Genomic DNA, 18,147 nt, shown 5'->3' with positions numbered 1-18,147 from the left:
GAAGCCACAGTGATTGGTTTAGCTGTTCATAGAGCACGAAATGTCATGCTGGTCATCAGTCTTTACCACATCAAACCACACCAGTGTAATTCAGGATAAAAGAAAAGTGTGAGCTTTGTAAACCCAATCACTGCTTGAGACAAAAATGGACTTGTCACCACAAAAGACACAGACCAGCATTGTATAAAAATTAGCTCACGACTATTACCGTATATGAAATCTGCTCACTACATCTATTTTTGTAATATTATTATACCTCCTCAAAGAATGTATTATTGCAGTCTAGACATGTGCAATATATTGTTTCTAAACTATCGTTATTTATATTTCAATGTTATTTTTCTCTTCCACAGCTACTTCAGGCCAAGATGCCAGGAGATGCGCAAGTTTCATTGGTCCTCTTAGTTTTCCTTGGATTTGCCTGGAGTACCATGGAACAGTGTGAGGAAGCAGCTAAGATATCAAAGATGAACCTCGATATCAAGTATAACTTGCAGTCTTTCAGTGCCGAATCACAAATACAAAATTTCCTACAACGCAATGGCTATGTTTACGTAGGAGCAGTTAACAAGCTCTATGTACTGAATGAAAACCTTACTAAAGTTTTTGAGTATAAAACAGGACCTGTCCTAGAACAATCTAGTTGTGGAGGAGCATGCGAGGGTTGTCTGGATGAGGAACATCAATCAAATGGTACTTGGAAAGATAATGTCAATATGGCACTACTTTTTGAAGACTTCTATGAAGAGCAACTTATAAGCTGTGGAAGTGTCCATCAAGGAACCTGTCAGCGACATGTGCTCAACCCTGATAAACCCTGGGACATAGAAAGTGAGGTTCATTGCTTGTACTCACCCCTTCTTACAAATGGCACAGATCATTGTCCTGACTGTGTTGTGAGTGACTTAGGCAGCAAGATCCTGTTAACAGAAAAGGACAGGTTTGTCACCTTGTTTGTGGGCAACACTCTTGGCAAGTCATCATCCACTTTTCATTCACTATCAATTCGGAGACTGAAAGAGACACAAGACGGATTTGAATTTCTCACAGATAATTCCTTCATGGATGTACTTCCCCAATACAGAGATTTATATCCCATCCAATATGTTCATACCTTTCAAAGTGGCAACTTTATTTACTTTTTAACAATGCAGAGAGAGTCGCTAGACTCCCAGGCTTATCACACTAGAATTATAAGGTTCTGTGCTTCAGATTCTGAACTGCGTTCCTATATTGAGATGCCCCTGGAGTGTATTTATACAGAGAGGCGCAGGAAGAGGCAAGCTATGGGAGAGAATTTCAATATTTTACAGGCCGCCACTGTCGGTAAGGCAGGTAAAACCTTGGCAGATGAGATGAGCTTTAGTCAAGATGATGACATCCTGTATGCTGTCTTTGCTCAGAGTAAGCCAGACTCTGCTGAAGTGACAAACAGATCTGCCGTGTGTGCTGTGTCTGTGAAAATTATCAACGACTACTTCAGCTCTGTTGTAGATAAGCACACAAATTGCCTGGAACATTTTGTTGGAAGAGAAAGCCACCAAACTTGCAATCACAAGGTAAGTTCTTCATGTTCAGTCTATGGTGAACAATGGAATTGTACACAATCATAACAGTGCATCTGTTTTTACAATAAAAAACATGACATGGAACAGGATCTTTGTTAGGCTCAACACACACCATTCAATCTTGGTTGTTCAATCTTACCACTTTCATGTAGTATAAGAGCTTATCTAATCAATCATACTAGGTATTTTCAATCTGTTGGCCCTTATACTACATAGATTTGGTAAATCTGTACAACCAAGATTGTATGGTGTGTGTTGAGCTTTAAAGAGACACTGAAGCGAACAAAAATGATGATATAATGATTAATATGTGTTGTACAGCTAAGAAATAAAACATTAGGAGCAGTGACATAAGTCTAATATTGTTTCCAGTACAGGAAGAGTTAAGAAACTTCAGTTGTTATCTATGCAAAAGAGCCATTGAGCTCCACGACTTTCAAAGTCGCAGAGAGTTCTGTCTTCTGAAGCTTGTTATCTCAACTGTCAGTCATTGTAATTTATTTTTATCTCCAGAGGACAGTTCAATAGTTCACTGGTCTGCTCTGTAAAATCATTTAGAATGCTGAGTATTGTGTAAACTGCAAATATTAGAGAATGATGCAGAGTTATAAAAAACACTATATAACTGAAAATAAAAATATGAGAATATTTTCTTTGCTACTAATGTTCTAGTAATTATCCATGCTATACAACCAATTTATTATATCATACTTTTTTTCACTTTAGTGTCTCTTTAAAGGACCACTATACATATGCGATATACATTTGACCCAGAGTAACCACGGCCGGCCCGCCCATGAGGCGGAGTGAAACTTTTGCCTCAGGTGGCACTTCCGGGGGGCTGCACCTGCCCGTGGGTGTGGGGGGCCGCCCGAGCTGGAGGGGATATCGGGCAGGAAGGGGGTATTGGGCCTAGCGGCGGGGAGGGGGGTCGGACGCCCCCTCCCTCGCCTGGGTCCCCCGTCCTCCGCTCCCCTCCAGCTTTAAACAGTTACGTCGCTGGCTGCAGCTATAAGAGGCAACGGGCGGGCGGGGATCACTCACCTCTTCCTCGTTCCAGCCTGCGCTCCACTGCCGTCACTTCCTGCGGCGTAGCAGGAAGTGACGTCTGTGGAGCGCAGGCTGGAATGAGGAAGAGGTGAGTGATCCCCGCCAGTTGCCTCTTACAGCTGCAGCCAGCGACGTAACTGTTTAAAGCTGGAGGGGAGCGGAGGGCGGGGGACCCAGGCGAGGGAGGGGGGCCGACCCCCCTCCCCGCCGCTAGGCCCAATACCCCCTTCCTGCCCGCTATCCCCTCCAGCTCGGGCCGCCCCTCACACCCACGGCTTGGGGGGGAGGGGCGGCAATTTCTTGAAAGCTTGCCTCAGGCGGCAAAAAGTCTAGGGTCAGGCCTGAGAGTAACTGCACTGTAAATTATTTTTTCCAATGTATCCATCACTTACATTAGGTATTTTTAACATGACCAACAATTTTTTAGACTAGTACATCTCCTCATGGGGGATACTCAAGGTGAGTTGAGGGTACGAACCAAGCGGTGGCTGCCAGCTGTGTGCTGTTAGTAGCACTACCAGATTAAGGAAGGATAGGAGAAGATATTGCAGCAAAGTACATAGCCAAGTCTCCTGAGTAGCTTTGAGAGAGAAGAGAGAAAGTAGCTGTACTGGGGCACGCAAAAGCTGAACTCAGGATATCGCTAGTCACACGATTAAAGGAGGCCGGAGTTTGGTTTGATTTTCAGGGGTGGGGTCTGTAGCTACACCCCTACCAGCAGGCATTGCATAATGAAGTGCAAAAGTACTTTGGTGGATACCTCTCTCTTGTGAATACGAATTACATACCCACACTCCTCTCCACCAACACCTTTATCAACTTCTCAGAGTTTTCTTCTACATTGCAAGTATGTTTTTGGGATGTGTGAGGAAACCATAGAATGCTCCCAGAAGTATTCGAACACTACACACTCTAATGCTAAAAGTCAGGTGTGATAACCACATATGCTAAAATGAGTTAGGCTTTGTTCCCCATACTCTTTAATTATCTGGACATCCAAATTGTGCTCAGAACCACACTGCATGTTGAATATGAGGCTGCATTAATAATTTGTGAAGGATTAAAATTATATTTCTCTCTTGAGTTTATATACAAGTACATAAACAATAGCCTTTTGATCACTGGCTGCTACATAGTTTTATTATCATGCACAATGCTAATACGGGTTTGTGGAATAAGTACGCACCAGATGTCAGAATATCCCAAGACCTGTTTTATACTTGCTAACATCATATATAATACTTGGTGACATTTTACAATATAATCCCCTAATTTTTTAAAATTTTGGAATTTTAATTGTCAAGCCAACTAAATTACAAATATTTAATTAGAAGAATAGACATAATTACACATGTTTTAATATTGTGTCCTTATTTTCATCCTCGGTTCATAGATGATGTAGTCGTTTGAAGTGTGTTCTTGTTGTCTACCATACAGAAGCACTCTATGTCTGATTAAATGGAGGATGAAAATGAATCATCACAGAACAGGGTTGTCTAAGCAATTCAGACAAACTGCGATGACAAGCTGTAGCTGCAAGAGCTGACCATACTAGAGTATATTTAGGGCTACATCTTAGACATACTCATGACAGCTTGCAGTCGGATCTCTTTTACATTCATACTTTGCAGCAGTAGACTAGTGTCCTGTGTTGGTGTTAACCAATGTAGAACAGCATTGTGGTTATATAATTTACTTGCTAGACTTAATGTACTTATGCTTAAAGGAAACCAGAGACGTTACAAATACAAAGATTCAATACTTACCAGGGGCTTCCTCCAGCCTCATAAGCATGTGTGAGTCCCTCGCCATCCTCCCGCGGTCTGCCGTTCAGCTGCAATTAGCTCCGGTTACTGGCTCAGTCGCATCAGTTGGAGTCTTCTGCACATGGGACTCTAGCACTTCAAATCCCATTGTGCTAGCCACTATGTCATCATGTCACCCACATGGTTAGTTGCTTGTGACCTGAGATGTGGACCTGGAGATCGCCTTGTCCACAAGAGCATGTAGGCACACTGAATGGTATCAGTTAATTAACTTTCTTCCAGTATAGGGCTGGTAAAGATAAAAAACACACAGGGACACCGGGAGCCCAATATCGTGTATTATCGTTGTATAACCGGTCTATCGCAGTAAAAAATATACTCACAATTCTGGGTTGCTATTTCTGCAACCACCATCAGAACATGTGGAGAAGTACCGTCTCCACTCGGCCTTGTCGGTCGTCGCTCCCGAAAAACGATACTACTATAATAACCTTACAGTAAGTATAACCCCACTTCGTGGGGTACTAATTGGTAACAAACACTGTGGGAGGCGCCCTTGTATCTAATTATATCCAATATCTATTAAAAAATAGGCAAAGTGTGCCTTACCTGTTATGAAGGCTCGTACACACAGATCAGGTAAAAATGAATTTATTTCAAGCATACATGGACTGGACAACGCGTTTCGCGACCGCAAGTCGCTTCTTCAGGTCAAATAAAATGCTGTTAGCCAGAGATATGTAGCGTGGGCGCCCACGCTACATATCTCTGGCTAACAGCATTTTATTTGACCTGAAGAAGCGACTTGCGGTCGCGAAACGCGTTGTCCAGTCCATGTATGCTTGAAATAAATTCATTTTTACCTGATCTGTGTGTACGAGCCTTCATAACAGGTAAGGCACACTTTGCCTATTTTTTAATAGATATTGGATATAATTAGATACAAGGGCGCCTCCCACAGTGTTTCTTCCAGTATAGGTAAGTTGCATTTACTATGCAATGGTGCAAACAGGTTCATTCAACACAATGCTTTAGTCTATACAGTGTAGAAGTGAAAAATCTTCTTTATAGAAGGCTATTCAGAGGAAAACATTATAAGAATTACAGTGTGTTGTGTGCAAGTATACTTTATCAGCATGTCTAGCAAAGCTTCAGTGTTAAAGAGCTGTGTGTTCTGTGGATTGGGCCAGTGCGTGTTTACAGTGTACATTGCACACACAGTGATCAGGACTGGGAACTGAGTAGGAGTGCCTGTGATGTAACCCTGGCCCTGAGGTCAGCAGCCACGCCAGTAGTGTCACTGTAATTTACACAGATGAATCCACTCTCCTTGGAAGCATTCGTTTAAAGCTATATGATAGAGGACATTTGCGGAGTCAAATTCAATTTGAGGGAGCCAAATAGTAGCCCACATAGAGCAGCGTTCCTGGTCAGCAGCTGCTCGCCTCAAGGAGAATCATTTACTCGCTGACAGAAGATGTCTCAGGGGAACCCGAAGGCACAACGTCCACAGCGCGGATTAACCCTTTCCATTTGTTTTCTTTCTTTCAAAGCATGGCAGCTGTCACATAAATCCTGCCTCTTTGTAGTCTAAAAATTATATGTGGCATTTCAGCAACTGACGGGGCATTTCATTAATGATAGATGATATGGATAGTGAGTCAACTACAACTGCTTGGTAGCATGTTATTAATAACTATACTGTATTTCAGTTCACCACAGAGATCTAGTCCAGTGCATATTATCTAGTTATTATAATGCTCAATATTGCTTGCTCCTGTACTACTTTTTTGATGTTTCCATAGTTCTTGCTTCACTTACGTATATAGTTTTGAAATGTCATGGCATACGTTAGAAGTGCCTACGATTGTCTTATACTTTCTCTGCCAATTCTTCTCAATTCTTGTCTGAATGTAGCTTTATCTGTCAGTAACATTCTTCTGATCTAATGCTGCAATCAACCTCAGCGCTTTATTTTATGGGCTCATTTTCTGCTATGGCACCTAGAATAATCCTTCATTTCTCCAAATAGAGGGTGTAGATGCTCTATAGGCAGTTACGTCTACACAATTTTCTTAGTGCTTTCAGGCTCATCTTCTGCTGTAGCACCTACAATATAACTTCATTTCCTCAAATGGAGGCTACATAGTTTCCCAAGTGCTTTCATACTCCGGTTGATGTAAAATATAATCATTTGTAAGTTTGGCTTCCAAGGCCCAGGCACATTTGACATTGTCTGGTACTTATTCTAAAAGTAGTAGAGTGTTGTACTGTGTTAGCCATCAGTAAAAGCAATCAGGATGGTACCATTTATTGGCTAACATAGAGATAAATAAAAAGTATGCCTTCTTCGGACTTTGTTCCTGCATATTGACAAGGTGTTAAAACAGCTCAAATACACTGGAGATTTGGAGGAGAAACATTCTTTTGCAAACATAAATAATTGTTATTAGATGCCTCAATTACAACTTCAGGAGGGATGCTAGCTAATTTATGACAAATAGATTGGTGTTTGCTAAAACATCACATATCACAGACTCCAGGTGACGAGGATGTTTCATGCCTGTATCTTATACCCTGTATCAACAGGAGGAAGAGTAAAATGTTAGAGTCCCCCAAGACCCTGGTCCCATTAACCCAACTCACCCCCACCCCTGGTGGCTGCAAGGGCTATTTCCCCAATAGTTACACTACACAGAAGCTTTTTTCACTTGTATTATTATTATTTAGTATTTATATAGTGCCAATATCTTCCGCAGCGCTGTACAGGGTATATTGACTTGTCACATAACTGTCCCTCAGAGGGGCTCACAATCGAATCCCTACCAAGTCATATGTCTATGTATGTGTCGTAGTCTGGGGCCAATTTAGGCGGAAGCCAATTAACTTATCTGTATGTCTTTGGGATGTGGGTGGAGTTCCCAGAGGAAACCCAAGCAGAAACGGGGTGAGCATACAAACCCTTTGCAGATAATGTCCTGGCTGAGATTTCGAACCAGGGACCCACCACTACAAGGCGAGATTGCACTAAGCATTGTGCCACCGTGCTGCCACTTCACATGCCCCCTCTGCCTTCTATAGCCTCTTCTGCAAAAATGACACAGAAAGTAAAGTAGGGGAGCAATGTCTATTCGTGGCAATAAAGAGAAATATGTTAAATAATAGCATCATTTGGGTGATACTGCCATTGATTTATGTACATGTCATCTATGACTGTAAGTCTGCTTGAAGTATGCACAGCAGGTCTGGATTAGAAGAAAGGTTATGAAGTCAGTGACAATCCATGTAACATCAGGAATGTAATACTTCTTCCTCTTGTCATACTTTTCCATAGTTCCATAGCAGTATATTTTACTGTGGGATTTAATAGTCATCTCCTGAAGTGTGCGTACATTTTATATCAATCATTTGCACAACAGGTGCCTCGATTTTACTTGAATGCCTGTGATAATGCAAATAATATGTGAATTTGATGAGTGGAGCGCATGTTACAGAGAAAACGTTACAGTCTTTAGAGGAGCTCAGTGTGAGACATCAGTGAACAATTATAAAAGACAATTATAATGAACAAATAGCCTTCACACCTCTTTGCGCAATGTAAAATAGGTACATATGTGCAGAAAATGACCTACTGGTATTTAGAGAACAGCAGACACATTGGGCCTTATGCAGTTCACTTTTTCTGCTACGCTTTCTCCTGGGAGATACATTTTAATCTTTTATTTAAAATAACTTTTCAGCATTCTGCTAATGAAAAGGAACCAACAAAAGGTGAAGAAGTACTGTAAGGTGAAGAAGTACTGTAAAAATTATTCTGAGTATTTTTTTTGCTTGCTGAGGCTTTGAGGGCATTTTATTGATATGGTGACAAAATATCACCTTGAAGAAAACTTAGGAGGAAAAGTCAATTGCATGTGACCCATTGCTTGAAATTACGAGCTACAACTAGGGCCAGCAAGCTACTCACTTTAAATTATTGACACCAATGCAATTTTAGGAAGTAGTCACCATGTGAGCACTGAAGCTGGGAGCAGGTAATGTATACTTATCCCCCTGCCTACTCTCACACTGAACCCTCCCTCTACCTATGCTTAATTCTGAGACCCCACCTGGTGCCTAACACTTAACTACTCCACCCCCACTGCCTTACCCTAATGCTGGGAATACACCATACAATTTTATGTTAGATTTACCTGCCAGATAGATTAAGTTCAACATGTTGGAAATGTATCTATCTTACCATCTATCTGCTGAGTAATTAAGCATTGTTCTACTCAGCAGGAGATAAACAGAAGACAATGCACCAGAGATAATGACCATCCATTACAGAAAATAATCTAATTATGCATTCTAACAGAAAAAGCTAACAGAAGAATCTAACAGAAAATTGTATGGTGTATTCCCAGCATTAGACCACTCCACCCTGCTGCCTAACCTTAACCACTCCCCCCCCCGTTGCCTAACCTTAAACCACTGCTCCTTCCTCTGCCTAACATTAGCTCCCTAAACTAACCTCTAACGGCATAGGTGTCAAAAGCTATAGCTTTGATCAGTGGCAATGAAGTTAAATTATGGTGCCCGATAAATAGCGAATCATGGCTTTTACTATTGCCTCCTATGGCGGTGCCATTTGTAACTGCGCTCATCCTGCACAATTTTTATCTGCTCCACTGCATTCAAGCTCGATTCATGTATACTACATCAGCTTTAAATTACATGTGAGACAGGGTAGTAGGAGCCAATATCTGATGTATCTGCCTGAGCCTTCTGGCTCAGCTTCTGCAGCGGCAGAAACTTTCCAGGGTGCTGAACAAGTTCAGCTCTGAGGAAAGCAAAAAAAAAAAAAAAGCATGCATTGACCCTAAAGCTGTACTAATGTCATGCCCAACTAGAAAAGCTGGTAGAAAAGCGTGGTGGTCCCCTCTAACTCTGTTTGCCAGCTCCTGTAGATGTCAGCAGCAAGGGTGGGTTGATTTAAAAGGTGGGAGGGTAGTAAAACTAAAGTCAATAAAAACAAGGGTTTTTAAAGAGAACCTAAAGTGAAATGAATACAGTGGTTGCCTTCTTCGTTCCCTTATAACTAATGCCAGTTGCTTGGCTGTAGTTTTCCTCTGAGATACCTGTTACATGTTACCAGCTTCTATAGCTTGGGGATAAACTAAGGAGAAAAAAAACAAGTAAATCCAAGATAAACATATATGTATTTTGTATATCATAAGCACAGCTTTGCTATCAGTGAATGCCTTATATAAGGTAGTCTTTAAGCCAGGCATGGGAGACAACTTAACATCAGTTGTACACAAAGGTACATATACAGTATTGTATGTGCATTTATGATTCTAGTTAAGTGCTTAAAGGGGCACTACAGCGAAAAACTGTAAAATTTAAAATATGTGCAAACATATACAAATAAGAAGTACGTTTCTTCCAGAGTAAAATGAGCCATTAATTACCTTTCTCCTATAATGCTGTCACTTACAGTAGGCAGTAGAAATCTGACAGAAGTGACAGGTTTTGGACTACTCCATCTCTTCATAGGGGATTTTCAGCAAGGCTTTTATTCTTTATAAAGATATTCCTGAAAAAGGATTTAAACGATGATGCTGGTCAGCTTCCCTGCTCCCTACACAATTTTTTGGCAGTTAGACAGAGCAACTGCAATTCACTTCAAGTGCTTTTGAAAATAAATATATCCCTGAGAATCCCCTATAAAGAGATGGACTACTCCAAAACCTGTCACTTCTGTCAGATTTCTACTACCTACTGTAAGTGCTAGCAACATAGGAGGAAAGTAATTTATGGCTCATTTTACTCTAAAAAAAATGTATTTTCTTATTTGTATATGTTTGCACATATTTTAAATTTTATAGTTTTTCGCTGTAGTGCCCCTTTAATTAACATAGAACTTTTTTGGGGGGGGGTTTCATTTTTAGTGAATCATGAGATAAAGAGAAATTGGCAAAATACTAAAAGACAGAAGAAGCTTAGTGCATCTGACCACTAGTATCCTATGGTAAGAAATAGTGATTTAGGAATATGTGATGCCTATAACATCTCCTTAAGACCCATCATTACATCATAAATGTCATTGCTAATATTTTAACTTGTCTTTACTGGACAAAGTATGCAGCCCAAGATCTGGTTCAAATGATCACAGATAAACAAGGTTAGAGTGAGGTTATGTCCCATAACATGCCGTATTGAAATTACATCAGGGAAGCAAATGCTTTCCATGTGTTGTAAAGCTGACTAAAATGAGTAAATCAGAATACAGTCAGCCTCTCTAGCTTTGAGCGTATTATGCTTTAGAATATTTTATCGCTTAAATTTAAAATGTAATTCTTAGGCACTAGACTCCTGCCTGACAAATACACATAAGTGGTCTCAAAAGCTTTCATTTTAAATCTCTTTAGCTAACTTAAACCTCTTCAGTTTGGCAATAAAAGGTATCGCTTAAACTCCACATTCTTACTGGAGTCTAGACATCTTGAGTTTATTTATTTTTTTGTACAGTTTGATTATTCATGACTTGATAGTTTCATAATGCATAACACACATATATAACCATAGTGACTATTTCTATAGACACATAAAAGTGTTTTAGTAGTATAAAATCCAGCCTGTCTTAGGCATATTAATGATTAACCTGTGCACTGAGCAGATGTCTCTCTGGTTCTTTCACCTGATGGACCCTTTCAATGACCCAGGGACATGTATATACATGTCCAACAAAGAGCCACCACTCATAGCAATCGTCATCTCTCAATCAGTTACAAGTGTGCTCAAGGACTACCATGTACTTTGGAGACTATTATGTGGTTTGCTCATTTTCCACAGTATACAGAAGGAAAGTTAATACGGTATCTTCATTCTATGTAGTATCAGAACATTTCTTCTGTGGACAGTCCAGCAGAGTGGAGGCTGATAATCACAATACATTTGGTGTACAGCCAATTAACAGAGTAAAACATGTGGTCTGAGACCACAATTTGAGTGAGCATAACATGGTCATTGGCTGAGGTTATATCTTTATTGTACCTTTTAAAACTCAATTTCTCCTTTAAAACGTACTTGCTGTGACATTTTATATACTACTCAAACTTTCTCTATCACTAGGGCCTTGATTCATTAACCTTTTTAGCACGAGTTAATTCTTATTGCTCGCATTAATTAAATTAGTGCGACTTACTGCAAGCACACTACTGGCAGCATAGTGTGCACTCCCTAGTAAGGGCTAATCCTTCCAAATGCCTTGCGATAGTGATGTAGTGCGACCGTGATACTTCACTAATGCAGCCTCTACTACAATAATTAACAAAGTAGCGGCTGCGCTAGTGAAGTATTGCAGTTGCGCTACATCACTATATAATTACAATATGTTAACTAACGTAGTAACGACTGTGCTAGTGAAGTATCGCACAATGTTTGAGAGTTGCACATGGTAGTATTGGCACTGCCATGGGCCGCAATGCAGTTTGCAACTATGACAGTGCCGAATTTGTAATTTGGCACCATAGTTCAGCAATTGTATAGCCGAAATTTGGCTAACAGCAGTGATTGTGGCGGTTAGTCCAGCTGGAGTTTGGCTATTTCATAGTTTGGGCTGCAGTTGGCAGCGTTTGGCACTGACAATGGGCACACGGCTGTAGTATAGCTGACCATCAGGAGATCATTTTAGTGCAGTTGTGGTTAGTGTTAGGTGTAGGTAGGGGAGTTAGTGTAAGGCATAGGTAGTGTTGGAGTAATGTGAGAGCTAGGTTAGTGAAGTTAATAGGAGAATATCAATAACATTTCCGATATTGTACCATTAGCTTCCTCCAGAACCCAAATTACCAGATGCCTTTTTTCCATTTACGAGATATGCACACCTCAGTAAGTCTGCAGTATTAAAAGCATTTTGCAACCCACATCCTGGCACAAGTCTAAATATACAATTAGACAGCTCAGTGTGCAGAATACTCATGTATTACCCAGTTTGTGTAAAATCAGTCTTCCACTGCTAAAATCTCATTTAAAACTGTGCTGTCATAATATCAAGCAGCTGAGTTGCAAGGGCTGAGGGATCTGTCACTTGGCCTGCATCATCATGCTATTCAGACTACAAGGGGTGAGGCTCACTCTGAACTCTCTGAGGAGCTTGTGGCCTACATCAATACAGTTTTCAGCTCCATATAACAGCTGATCATAGGCCTCTCCTGACCATGTACTGTACTTTCCAAGTCATTTATTTGACAGCTAATCAAGGATTATGGATAAAAACAAGCTTCGTCACTGAGTGCATACACAGGAGTAACAGACATTAGGCTTGGAGTTCATAAGAAGTCTCATAGAAATAAATAAAAGCATCTTAAAATATAGCAGGGAGCATTTCAGTGAACCCTTTATTCAAGAGAACTTGGGTACGTATTCCTCTGCACACCATATACAACAACAACAAAATGTACATCACTATTTGTTATCTTTGCCTTCTGCCATTTTGAAGGTCTTACATAAATGTATTGCTGGCATTTAATGCATGTATGACCCCACCCCCCACGAGGCTTCTGTTACTGGCACTCTGCTACATGTTACTGCTGAGTACCAGCAGTAGAGTACCAGTAAATGCACAATGTTGTGCCTACATTTTCCCAGTTGTATAGTATCAGTGCAAGATAATGGAAAACAGCACAGACAACAGAGCCTTTACTAATCCTTGTATTTTTATTTACAGTACAGAAAGTGTTGCATTTGTGCCCTTATAGATCCTGATTAGCATTAAATTGCCTGTATTAGAGATGCATTTTTTCTAGATTACTGAAAATCAAAAGCTCAATCACAAAACCAGTAATTACGCAGTCAAAGGAAATTAGTTACATTTCTGCAGACCAGTTAGCTTGATCGGTCCTTCAGAGAGATGTCTTGTTCGAGTTTAGTACTTCATTTTCTGAGGGAATTATTTTGGACCACTTTAATATCCTTATATGTGCCAGAGATGTGCATACAGTCATTCCTTTAGTCTGAATAAATTTGAATATGTGTATCTGAAGAAGCACATGGTTGGTGTCCATAGAAAATGTGCAAAAAGCACAAAAATGCGGGAAAACAATGTTTTTACTGCACACATTTTTACAGCAAAATGGCATAAAATCAATATTTTTACTGCAAAATTTTATGAAAAATGCTAAAAACTTCAACATTTTTGGGGGGGCATTTTCGCTAGAAAATCAAATTTAACATTATTTCCGCAATAATTGTGTACAAAGAATATTGACATTTTCCCTTATCTGCTCTATACTGTAACTACATGTTTCTTCTTCAATATACCTTTTACATGTTATCTGAACTAAAAAAAAGCATAGTATCCTAGAAGAGGTGTATTGAAATAAAGCTGAAATCCATGCATGTTGCAACACTTTTTTGTGAAGAGAGAGGATTTCCTTGTCATTTGAACGTGTCGCTACAACATGGTTTTAGCTTGAAAAATTGAGCTCACAGAATTGAAACAGACATTTTATAACACTACTCCTTAGAGATCTCTACATGAAAAATGCTTTAATGGGAACCTGTAGGGAATTATTTGACAGGGTTAAAGCAGTGCTTTTTTTCTGCCATTTATACCAAATAAAACTTCTAAACTTGGCATTTATGAATAATTAAAAAAATATCCTTACCTTACTGTAAAGTAAAGCTTCAGTCAAATAGTTTTTTTTCAGTTCAGAGGTCTACCTCAACTTTCTGCCTCAACCCGCAAAGCATCCTCTTTGAAGCTCCTCACACATTTTTTGTGGAGTCAAGCCCAACTGTGAGGAGCATTGATGGCTACTGTCCCACAATTCCACAATTGACTGGTACTAGTCACATGATGCTGCTGAGGACAAGCTACAGCAGAGAGCTGCATGCTGTAGAACTGTTACGCTTGGTCGTATATTCTCCACAGTCAGCATGTGGTGTATATCCTGACGTGAAGGAGGTACACACGCTAGCACAAGGAACCAGGATATCCATAGTTTAGTGGAGGAGAGGACTGACTCCAACAGGAGATGTGGCGCACAGAGCAGGCGTAGATCCGAACAGCCACAAACAATCCTTCCACTATAGTGGCTCAGCGCAAGGTAGCGCTGAGCGCATAAACCAGAAACTCAGAAGATCAGAACAGGTAACAGAATGAACGCTTGCTTAACTAGTCACTGCTTAAGTGACAGCAAGCGTCCATAACAAGACAGACTGGAATGAGGCAGCCAATGCAGCAAAATGATTCTGTGAGTTGAGTTTCATTGGAAAGAATTGAACAATTCATGGTACAGGGCTGATTCACAGGAATATTTTCTGAACAAGGCACCATTCGTGGAACTAGAGCAAGGTACAGAAACAAGAGGATCAGGACACAGGGCTTGTGAATCTGAACCATAGCTTTTCAACTGTGAGATTGGAAAATTCAGATGCTTGGGTTCTAGGGCTACCAAACACGATTGCTGAGACTCAGGAACTGATGTAGTGCATCTATTGGTGTCTGCTGGATCAGACAGGAATTGATCTTTATCGACACAGGTAAATTCTACAGAAGTGTTTGTTGAGGCAGGCCATAATTCTTTGATTTCTGTTTCACTAAACAAAGACTCATGAGTACTGGCTAGACTGGACTCAGAAGTCAGCAGGACCTCTGGTTTCTCTGATGAGAAATTTGTGCAGGGCAAGGTTAAGGAAGTATCAGTAGCCTTTGTCTTACTGGGAAGTAACACTGTTACGATTACAGCTATCAATGAAACTACAAACGACTGACTGACATATGTATATATCGGCGATAAATATATGACATAAGCAAGGAACACTAACTAAGAACTGGAGCAGGACTAGGAAGGATTCGCTACTTCTATGCAGAAGTGAGCGCAATCCACGCAAGGTAACAGGAACAGGACTGAACTAGCTAAGCACGGGTGATCACGATACAAGCAACCTACCAAAACATGCTGGAACTGGCTGACTGAACACAGGATATAAACAGTTCGAGTACGTATATATCAGCGACACTGATGTATTAACGTAACACGAATACAAGGAAAATAACAAACACGCTAGTATGCATATATATTGGCGATGAACCGATATATGATGCAAGACTAGCAAAGTAACAATTACTGATAAACAGAACAGAGCTTAGAAGGACTCACTGACCCTTGTGCAGGAGTCAGTACAGTCCACACGGACTAGGAACGGGGGGGCCGAGACAGAGTAACAGACTGATCTGAAACTATGATAGCCCGAGGAACCCTGCAGGAAGCAGATCTTTATACTGAGGTCATCCAATGGGAGCAGACATGCAGATTCCCACACAGGTGAATGGTAGTTATTCAATCCTGAGCTGGCCAGAACTGCAGAGCCACTGCAGATGGAATCAGCAACTAGTTTGAGTGCAACCCAAACTATGCAAGCAAATGCATGTAATGACATCAAAAACTGCTTGTCTTCAGTAAAACTGCAGCCAGCAGTACATGCTGCAGACGTGATCATAACAAGAACCAGAAGAGGTGAGAGATACTTAGTATCCTTCCTGCTGCCAAACTCTACTGAGGGAGGAGAGGGGATCAGACAGCAGGGTGGGATATACTGATTAGTCCCCCAAACTCAAAATGTACAGGTTAAAATATTACATAATTCATCAGGTTTTGTTTGAAAAACTGAAAATGAAAGCCTATGCTGTCTCAAAAACTTTGTAAAAGTGAGAACCTTTCCAGCGTAATACGTGATAATGCTGTGATCCTGAGGCTAGGTCCACACTAGACACAGTTGCAGGACGGACACTGCAGTCCGGATCAGGGGAAGATTAGGAGAAGTACCACCGTACTGCAAACTAATGAAAGTGCATCAGTTTTGCATCAGTTTTGCATCAGTTTTGCATCCGTTTCCGTTCAGTTTTTCCCTGACAGAAAACGTCTCTATCATTAGGAAGGAGTGGGAGGATTTACTTGGGCCAATCATAAAGCTCAGGCTATCCATTTTCACATCAGTTTTTTGCCTGTGGAGCTGGAGATGCGTTTTCTCATTGCTTTTCACTACCCCTGCGTGTATCCATGGTCCTGATCCGTTGCGTGATGCAGCAGACCCGGACCTTCCGTTCAGGTTTTGAAAACGGGTCCCCACAAACGCAGACGGATCCGTTTTTTACTTGGGTGAGGCTGGCTGCTATTTTGAACATTAGTATCCGGGACTCCGTATTACATCAGGTTTGAAAGACGCAGCCACGGATACGTTTCCGGACCTAGTGTGGACCAGGCCTAACAGTGTATTCAGATTCACATGCAAACAAGAGGCTGCTGTATATTTGAATTAAGGCACAGAACAGTCTAGTGAAGATCAGCAATTTCAAGGATTACAAAAGTTTGAGAGTACTCTGCAAATGGGGGCAATGAAGCCTTCTGCCTCTTCACAAAGCACCCCTGTCCAAAATTTTGGACAAAGGGGCTCATTCTCACCTCATGTCTGAGGAGCTGGGGGAAAGTGCCACCTCAAATGTGGTGGTAGACCCCAGGGGGTGACTTATGGTGGAATCTGAAAGCCCCCTTATCCATGGGACCCAATATATCTGCGTGCTCAAGGTGATATTAGTAGCCCTTTACCATTCCCTTAAAGTGTTAAAAGTAAATAAACATCCAGAACGGGTTTACAAACTTATTTTTCTTAAGGAACAATAAATATTTCTCTCCAAAGCCTCATATACTGCTACCCTGCTACACACACACACACACACACACACACACACACACACACACACACACACACACACACACACACACACACACACACACACACACACACACATACATTCCTACACGATACTCCCCAAGAGGTGGTCAGTGATCATTTCCATCAGATAAGAGTTAAAGTCTCAGAAGCAGTGTATTAGGTGATAAGAAGCATATAGTAAAGAGCAGAAATAACACTAGTCTCTCTGGAGAGCATAGACGCCTGTGAAATTGAGGGCAGAGGTTAAAGAAGAACTTGGAGACAAGTTAGCATTGGAATATTATACATTTTTCATGTACTAGATTATCAGATCACTTAGTTGTACTAAGTAAAACACACTGGGCCACATGCAATTTGAGGAGATAAGAAGCTGAAAACATGCGAGCTTCTTATCTCCTCACATCGCTCAGGATTTACCGGCAAATTCAATTGCCAGTTTCACCTGAGCGATGTCCTTGCGTAAAGGAGCATAACTCAGGCGAATACTAGGTATTCGCTGAGCGATGCTCCTGTGTAGCCAGCGATGTGGAGCGAGGCATTAGTGCTGGGGAGCTGTCCTTCAGCACCACACCACTGCAGCCTCGCTCCCCTGGAGATGCGCGCATCGTCGCAAGGCTGTTACCCGTCGCCTCCTGCCGCTCGTCGCTGCTGGGAAATTCAGAAAGAACATACCTCCATCGTTCTGGCTCGCCGCATGTTCCACGCCGCTCCTCCGCTCATCTCTGTCTCTGTGAGTATTGGAGCCCGGCAAAGCATCTTTGAGTCTCCCGCCGGGGCTCCCCATTCATCCACTAGGTGGCCCAATGAGAATCATCCTGATTCTAATTGGACCAATGAGAATCAGGATGATTCTCATTGGGCCACCTAGTGGATGAATGGGGAGCCCCGGCGGGAGACTCAAAGATGCTTTGCCGGGCTCCAATACTCACAGAGACAGAGATGAGCAGAGGAGCGGCGTGGGACATGCGGCGAGCCGGAACAATGGAGGTATGTTTTTTGTTACATTTTAAATAGGTAAGGAGTCAAAACTGACTCCTTTACCT

General features: G+C 41.3%; 1 protein-coding gene across 2 annotated transcripts in view; it reads left to right on the top strand.

The window, feature by feature from the left end:
* Positions 1-18,147, top strand: part of LOC137563690 (hepatocyte growth factor receptor-like) — a 221,673-nt gene that overhangs the window by 76,935 nt on the left and 126,591 nt on the right. For both annotated transcript variants that reach the window (XM_068276451.1, XM_068276452.1), the window contains exon 2: positions 354-1,559. In XM_068276451.1, coding sequence (XP_068132552.1) covers positions 369-1,559 — 1,191 coding nt within the window. In that variant the 5' untranslated portion in view covers positions 354-368. The remainder of the gene's footprint in view (positions 1-353; positions 1,560-18,147) is intronic.

Source organism: Hyperolius riggenbachi, chromosome 3, assembly GCF_040937935.1.
Source record: "Hyperolius riggenbachi isolate aHypRig1 chromosome 3, aHypRig1.pri, whole genome shotgun sequence".
Lineage (NCBI taxonomy): Eukaryota > Metazoa > Chordata > Amphibia > Anura > Hyperoliidae > Hyperolius > Hyperolius riggenbachi.
This window is presented reverse-complemented; position numbering and strand designations above follow the sequence as displayed.